At 40.8% G+C, this 9,044-nt stretch overlaps 1 protein-coding gene across 1 annotated transcript in view; it reads right to left on the reverse strand.

The window, feature by feature from the left end:
• Positions 1–9,044, reverse strand: part of BRCA2 (BRCA2, DNA repair associated) — a 101,405-nt gene that overhangs the window by 2,903 nt on the left and 89,458 nt on the right. The window contains exon 25 of the mRNA XM_012809998.2: positions 138–382. Within this exon, the coding sequence (XP_012665452.1) occupies positions 138–382 (245 nt within the window). The remainder of the gene's footprint in view (positions 1–137; positions 383–9,044) is intronic.

The raw sequence follows: 9,044 nt of genomic DNA on the forward strand, positions 1-9,044 counted from the left end.
GACAATTAATTTCTAACAAAACTTTCCCTCATATACTATTTCAATTATGCAATTTGCACAAAAGCCACCTCCTTGACACTTCACTATTAAAACAGGAAAATATCAAAATGTGAGGTAATGCTAAAACATAATTTTACCTCAATAGTGTTTCTCATTTTGTTGAATGTCTCTTGAAAGTGGCTCTCTTTTGGACTGGCAGAAAACATGGAAAAGTCTCCAGCAAATAAAGTAGGAATTCCTGATTTGGATTCTGGTCGCCACAGGAGGTTACTTGCAGCAATTAATGCATGAAGTTTAATAATGTCTTCATTGAGATCTATCCAAAATTTTATTGCCAATAAATTATGACATTCATCTGACAAATAGACCAAAGGAGCAAGCCCTAGAATTAGAAAAAACAAAAACAAAACATTACTGTGTATGTGTTAGATACATTTAAAAATCCAAGGAAGCTCTAATAATGCCTATTTATTTTGGTATATTCTAATGGCAAAAACAAATCAAATAAACAGCAGAAGTTAGGGAAAGCTCACAATTTCCAAAATGACTGGTTGTTTATAGTGCAATAATTTCAATGCCAACATAACAACATGTTCAGTTACTGAGGCTGCGTGGAAACAGGTACATTCATACACTGCTGACAGAAATATAGATCCTTGAAGCTGTTCTGGAGAAAAACTTAACAACACCTACCAAACCTATACATGCATTTACCTTTTCACCCAGCAATCCCACTTCTAGTACTCCATTCTGAATAATAGTAAAATATACACGAACAAAGTTCATGAAAACACCTGTGAACGAGGTTGCTCATTGAGTTTGAGGCTGGCTGTAGTAAGCTATGACCAGTTTGGACACTGAAGTGAGACCTTGTCTCAAAAAAACATAAATAAATAAATAAATAAATAAAGGAAAGAAAGAAAAGCAGTGTGAAAAATGTTCACTTTAAGCTCAAATAAATCTACAGTGTAGGTAATCATTATAACACTGTTAACTTCCTGATTCTAAGTGTATTAATACTATGGTCATGCAAATAAATAAATAAATAAATAAATTTTCTTTCTTTCTTTTTTTTTTTTTGAGGGAGTCTCACTATGTTACTCTTGGTAGAGTGCCATAGCGTCCCAGCTCACAGCAACCTCAAACTCTTGGGTTTAAGCGATTCTTTTGCCTCAGCCTCCTGAGTAGCTGGGGCTATAGGCGCTCACCACAATGCCCAGCTATTTTTGGTTACAGTTGTCATTGTTGTTTAGTGGGCCAGGCGCGAACCCGCCACATATATGACCGGCACCCTACTCACTGAGCTATGGGCACTGAGCCTCATGCAAGATGTTAACAACAGGAGAAGCTGGGTAAAGAATATTTAGAAACTGTATTATTTTGTAAATTTTTGAGTCTGAATTAGTTCAGAATGAAAAGTTATAAAGGGTCAGTGAATAAGCTGGAATAGGACTGAGGCTAAGATGGGTGGGGCTGGTGTAGGCACTGAGCATTCAAGCCTATTACTGACAGGTTTTTTTGTTTTGGTTACTCTGAGGACTACCTGTCCCTTGTAGATAACAGGGGTCTCAGAATGCCCACAGGATGGAAGTCCATGTGACGAGTGCTAAAACAGCCAAACCCACAAAATGCTACAAAAGCTGAAGGAGAAGAAAGATCTCACACAGAATGAAAGTATCTGCCTAGGAAGGTAACGTTTGAACTGAATAATGCCTCAAAAGAATTCATCAAGCAAGGGAGAACAAAAGCGAATTCTAGGCTAAGTGAAGCATATTTTTTAAAGTGGGAAGTATTAAGTGCCATAGCACATCAGAAATATGAAATTGTATAGTTCAGGCCAAGCCTATAATCCCAGCACTCTGGGAGGCTGAGGTGGGTGGATCCCTTGAGCTCAGGAGTCGGAGAACAGCCTGAGCAAAAGCAAGACCCTGATCTCTAAAAATAGCCCAGCATTGTAGTTAGTGCCTATAATCTCAGCTACTTGGGAGGCTGAGGATCACTTGAGCCCAAGAGTTTGAGGTTGCTGTGAGTTATGACACCACCGCACTCTACCGAAGGTGACAGAATGAGACTCTGCCTCAGAAAAAAAAAGAAAACTGTACAATTTAGTTGACTTGTACAGGGTGGTGGCTTAGGGCAGGGAAGTTGAAGCAGTTTTATGCAATATGAAGTTTAGGTTTCATCTTTTTTTTTATAGTTGGGGATTCACTGAGGGTACAAGAAACCAGGTTACACTAATTGCATTTGTTAGGTATAGTCCCTTTTATAATTGTGCCTTGCCCCCAAAAGGTGTATCACACTCTGAGACCCCACCTAGGTTTCATTTTCTAAAGAACAGGGAGCTACTATAGATTTTAAGCTGGGAAGCATCATGATTAGATTTAGGTGTTAGATAACCATGACTTCTGGCTTAAGGTTGCACTTTAAAACTTCCTAATAAAATTTTCTCTAACACTTACCATCAAATTAAAATAAAAAATTCACCAAAACCCTACAAAGACTATCTTGATGTAAAATTTAAAAGCTCATGATTAAGGAGACAGGTTGAAGATATTATCAATCACAGCAAGGCTCAGAGTCTAATCCTCTCTCCTACCAAACTGGTAAATCGACAATAATACTGAGAATTCTATTATTCCTAAATCTAAGGAAAAGCAAACAGAATGGGTAGCTTTACTTTTTTCTTCTGCTGAACAGAAAAAATGAGGAAAAAATTGCAGGAGAGGGCAGCGCCTGTGGCTCAAAGGAGTAGGGCGCTGGCCCCTTATGCCGGAGGTGGCGGGGTCAAACCCAGGCCTGGCCAAAAACTGCAAAAAAAAAAAAAAAATTGCAGGAGAAAAAAATCAGGAGACTAGGATTGACTGATGGAAGGAAATAAAGTTTCCAGGGTGTTGTAGGTTAAATTGTGTCCCCTCAAAAGATATTGAAGTCCTAAGTCTCAGTACCTGATGATGTGACCATACTTGGAAATACAGATGCTTAAGTTACATTCCAATAAAGCCGTCACAAGTTAAAAATATCGTAAGTTGAAAATACACTTAATACACCTACCTCAACAAACATCATGGCTTAGCCTAGCCCACCTTACATGTGCTTGAACAGTTACAATAGACTGTAGTTGGGCAAAGACCTCTAATACAAGGCCTATTTTATAATGAAAGTGCTGAATATCTAATGTAATTTATTGCACGCTGTACTGAACTGTGAGACAATAATTTCTGTTAAAGCCACGCAGTCTATGGTTCTTTGTTATAGCAGTTGTAGCAAATTAAAACACAAGATTACTCACTTACCTGGGAAAAATCATCTAGAACCAGAAATATATTCCAGGGATATAGAATGTACAATTAATAGAAATGCAAACATCCAGCCCTCATACAGCAAATAAGGGCAAAAACCAACAAATTGGTCTTGAGAAGTAGAGAGAGCCAAAGATTATACTAGGTCTTGGCAGGCCTCCTCACCTTTTCTCTCACACACATCCTGCCTCACCACCATCCCCTCACTTGGGGCCATCAGAACTACTCTCACGTCATTCCCCACTAGAAGGGAAATCAGTCATCCCATAATCTCTGGACTCGGTCTCCAGAAGGCTTTGTATCTGGCCCTTTCTGATACACCTTCCTGCCTCCCAGAATCCCTCCCTTGGGCCTCTGGAACTTAGTAAAACCTCTACTGTCCTCAACCAGTCCTGCAGCTTTTCTCTTTACCATCCTGTTGTAACTGAAAGCTGGCTTCATGCTCCTGGAGGTGGAGATGGGGCAGATGCCCTCCTCACTCTTCATTGCTGCTTCCCCGGCCCTAATAAAAACACTCAGCTTTGAACTGCATGTTACCAGACTTTACCATTCACTACTTCTCTTTGCTAAAGGCATCTACTAACCCCTGGACTTGCTGACTTCCTTCCACTCCTTGAAGGTTTTAACTCATAACTCACTATCATTCTGTCATCACTATGGCCGTGCTTCTTGATTTCAGTATCCTCAAGGGTAATCCTTCCAACACCCTGGGTTCCCACATTCTTTGTTTTCTTCTCCTTGAATGACTACAGCCTCCATTTTCCATTAGTAACTTACTCCAATGAACATATCCAAGACTTTATTTCTAGTAATTTCATCCCTCTAGAATCTCGATTTCAAATATCTCATTCTTTAACCACCACCTCTTATCTTTCCAGCTCAGTCCCTCTAGAACCCCAACTCAAATAATCTAGCCTCACTAGGACCTACAATCTATTTTTCTTTTCTTTCTTTTTTTTTTTTGGAGACAGAGTCTCATTGGTAGAGTGCCATGGCATCATAGCTTGCAGCAACCTCAAACTCCTAGGTTTAAGTGATTCTCCTGCCTCAACCTCTCAAGTAGCTGGGACTACAGGTGCCCAAAACAACGCCTGGCTATTTTTTGGTTGTAGCAGTAATTGTTGTTTAGCAGGCCCAGGGTGGGCTCAAACCTGCCAGCCTCGGTGTATATGGTGGGTGCCCATACCCACTGAGCTAAGGGCACTGCCTACAATCTATTTTCTTACCTGCTGTTCACTGATCCACATTCCCCATTAATGTCTCTTCTTTGCTCTCTGTTGTATTTAAAGCCCAAGGTCAATTATCAAAATTCCTTCCTTGCATATATCCCCAAATTCTTTGCCTTTCTTGCTTTGCTTTATTCACCAGGCTAAACTACAACCCCCTTTAAATCCCATTTTCCAGGTCAACGAGAGTAGACTGCTTCAGCTCAGACATTCAAGACCAGTCTGAGCAAGAGCTTGACCCTGTCTCTAAAAGTAAGTGGGCATTGTGGCGGGTGCCTATAGTCCCAGCTACTTGGGAGGCTGAGGCAAGAGGATCACTTGAACCTGACAGTCTGAGGTTGCTGTGAGCTATGATGCCATTATACTCTAGCTTGGGCCACAAAGTGAGACTCTGTCTCAAAAATAAATAAATAAATTAATAAGCAAATCCCATTTCCAACTACTTAATTACCCACACCATCATAGCTGAACATGGTTAGAAAAATATATGACCACAACACATTCACTTTATATTCATGAACATTAACCTCTAGTGGGTCCTGGCAGACCTAATGTTTTTAACTAGTCCATTCGCTCTGCCTGTTCTCATAGGATTATTTCATGTCTTTCTTTTTTTCTCAAACCTTCCATAAATTCTCCTTCATTCTGACTCTCAATTGATGATTTTGTTCTCCATTTCACTAAGGAAACAGAAGTGATCAGAATAAGCCTGCTACAAGTTTCCACTTTGACATCAACTTTTATCTGTCCCTCCTTTTTCCTCTGTGTGTAAGTATGAACTGTCTTTACTAAGGGCAATCTCACCACAGAGCCACTACCGTGTTTCCCCGAAAATAAGACCTACCCCCCAAATAAGCCCTACCCTGATAGATAATAAGACCTAGTTATGGGTCTGCATCGGTGTAGAGAGGAAGATATCCCCTGAAAATAAGCCCTGGTGTGTCTTCTTGAAAAAAAATAAATATAAGACAGTGTCTTATTTTTGGGGAAACACAGTAGTTACCACCCACAGGCAACTGTGACAACATCTCCAAATGTCTCTTGCTCCTATCTTCTATCCTGTGCTATTGGGTCTTTCTCATCAGTGCACATCATGTTCATCTGAAAAAACAAATATTCTCTTGATCCCAATTCCCCATCCAGGAACTACTTCATTTTTCTCTTCTCCCCTTAAACAGAGTGCCTACAATCACTTCTATGGTCCTGTCTCCATTTCCTTTGCCCTCCTTTGATCAGTAGTTCACTATCTTGCTCTATTCAAGGGCTCCTCCTCATGCCACTGCCCAGCCCAGGATGGAGTCTTAGTCCTCATCTCACTATCAGTGTTATCAAATGGCTTTTGACATACTTAATCACTCTCGCCACTCTGTGTTTCTTTTTCATCTTGGCTTTCACTATTCCTCACTCCTTTCACTATTCCTCACTCCTTTCAGTATTCCTCCCACCTTTGTTTCTTTTACTGGTTCTTTTGTATCTCCTTTTAGCCTCTGCCTGTTAACATCAAAGTGCTTGACTCAGGACTTGGATTTCTTTTCTTCTCTATCCATTCCCACAGTCACAGTAACCTCATTTAGCCTCATGGCTTTATTTATTTTTTTCTTCGAGACAAAGTTTCACTATGTCACCCTTGGTAGAGTTGCCAAGTGCTGTAGCATCACAGCTCACAGTAATCTCCATGTCTTGGGCTTAATCAATTCTCTTGCCTCAGCCTCTCAAGTCACTGGAACTACAGGCACTCACCACAATGCCTGGCTATTTTTGTTACAGTTCTCATTGTTGTTTTAGCTAGCCTCGGTCGGGATCGAACCCACCAGCCTTGGTGTACGTGGCTAGTGCCATAACCACTGTGCTATGGGCACCGAGCCAGCCTTATGGCTTTAAATGTCATCTCCCAAGTTGATGACTTAGAAATTCATATTCAGACCATACCGTCCCCCTGAATAGACTCCCATGTATTCAGCTGTCAAGTAGACATTTCTACTTAGATGGTTAATAAGCATCCAAGCTTAACTACCCCAAACTGAGCTCCCCACCTTCCTCACATACCTGCTTTTCTTGTGGTTGTCCCCTGTAAGTGGCAACTCCATTTTTCCTGATGCTTAGGCCACTCCACACTGTCCTTCTACCTTCAAAATACAAACAGAATCTGGCTAGGTGCAGTGGTTGCCACCTGTAATCCTAGCACTTTGGAAGGCTGAGGTAGGAGGATTCCTTGAGCTCAGGAGTTCAGAGACCAGACTCGGCAAGAGTAGAGATGAGACCCTGTCTCTACTAAAAAATAAAAAATTAGCCGGGTTTTATAGCAGGGGCAGGTAGTCCCAGCTACTTAGGAGGCTGAGCCAGGAGGATCACTTGAACCCAGTAGTTTGAGGTTGCTGTGCACTAGGCTAACACTATAGCACCCTAGTCTGGGCAACAGAGTAAGACTGTCACAAACAGACAACCTCCTCCCCCAAAACCAGAATCTGCCTGCCTCTCACTCTTGCCACTGCTTTTGTCTGTTTCATCATCTTCATCATCTCTTGCCTAAATTCTTGTAATAGCCTCTAATTAGTGGTCCTCCACCTTTTTAGCACCAGGGACCACTTTCATGGAAGACAGTTTTTCCTCAGAGGGTGGTAGGGGCAGGGGGGTGCATTAGATCATCATAAGGAACACACAGGGCATGGGCAGTTTAGAGTAAGGTTTGGGCTCCTATGAGAATTTAATGCTACTGCTGTTGATGATGTAGCAGGAGGCAGAGCTCAGACGGGGATGTGAGCAGTTGTAAATACAGATAAAGCCTAGCTTACCTTGCCAGCACTTATACCCTGTAGTGCAGTAGGGGAAATGGCTTCCCTCCCTTCTCTGTACTATCATCCCCTACAGCCTATTCTCAACATAACAGCCAGAGTGATCTTGGGACCCTAAATTGGACTGTGTCCCTCCTCTATTTGAAACCCTCCTGCAACTTCCCATCATTCTCATAGTAAAAGTTAAAGTCCACACAAGGTCCCTCACACCAGTTGGTCCTTCATTGCCTCTCCTGCCTGTACTGCTCAGTCTCTGGCCTCAGTTTCAGGCCATCATCCCGTGCTTGTAGACTTTTTAACTGCCTGGAACATTCTTCCCCAGATGTCCTCAAATGTCAGCATTTAGAGAGGTCTTTCCTCACCTCTCTCTCTAAAATGACATCCTTCTTTCTTCCCCCTGACACCATCCCCTCTTCCTTACTTTTTTCCCCTTAGCACTAAGAAAACTGTATTACTTACTTGGTTTGTAATCTCCTTCTCCCACCATAACATACACTCCATGAGGACAAGGATGTTTGTCTATTTTGTTCACTGCTATATACTCAGCACTTAGAATACTGCTTAGCATATAATAATCACTTGATAAATAATGATTGAATAACTTAATAAGTTATCTACTCTCCATAATAACAATAAAATATGCAAAGACAGTCACCCAAGTATAACCAAGATGAAATAAAATAATATGGCAACAATATGGCATATTAACATAACATAATGAAAGATGAACCCACGAAGCATTAAAACACAACTAACCAAACGAAATGCAATTAAGAACAAGAAGAAAAGAGCACAGCAAAAGACAAAGTGCAAAACAAGTAAGAAAACAAAACTCAACAAATAAAATTCTTAACTTCTTCACAACTAATTCATGCTATTAATAAAAACATTTACTGGCTAGGCGCAGTGTCTCATGCTGTAATCCCAACACTTGGAAAGGCCAAGGTGGGTGGACTGCCTGAGCTTATGAGTTTGAGATCAGCCTGAGCTATAGCAAGACCATGTCTCTATTAAAAAAAAAAAAAAAAGCCGGGCATTGTAGTGGCTTGAATCCAAGAGTTTGAGGTTGTTGTGAGTACACCACGGTACTCTACCTAGGGTGACCAAGTGAGACTCTGTCTCAAAAATAAATAAATAAATAATAAAAATATATATTCAATAAAATAAAAGCTTGACTATGAGATGATAAATAGTTCTAGAAGATGAAAGGAGTTTGGAGGATAAAAGAAATAAATTGAAAGGCCAGGCACAGTGGCTCACGCCGGTAATTCTAGCACCCTGGGAGGCTGAGGCGGGTGGACTGCTTCAGCTCATGAGTTCGAAACCAGCCTGAGAAAAATCGAGACTTGTCTCTGCTAAAAATAGAAAAAGTGAGGCAAGAGGATTGCTTGAGCCCAAGAGTTGGAGGTTGCCATGAGCTAAGATGCCACGGTGGCACTCTACCCAGGTCTCAAAAAAAAAAAACCAAAGAAATTGAGAACAACAATATATCATCACAACATGTCTGATACATGATGCATTAGAAATAGCAAGAAATAAAATACTGCAGAAAATAAAATCGTGGACATAAAGACTGGACATAGTCATGGTGAATAAAGATGGAAGACAATGAAAAAGAAGCAGAGAATGGATAAAATAAAAAATAAAAATAGTCTAACATAAAGCTTTTTGGTATTCTTTTTTTTTTTTTTTTGAGACAGAGCCTCAAGCTATCCCCAAGGCATCAC

Source organism: Otolemur garnettii, unplaced genomic scaffold (genome assembly GCF_000181295.1).
Source record: "Otolemur garnettii isolate 467f Iridium unplaced genomic scaffold, OtoGar3 scaffold00120, whole genome shotgun sequence".
NCBI lineage: Eukaryota > Metazoa > Chordata > Mammalia > Primates > Galagidae > Otolemur > Otolemur garnettii.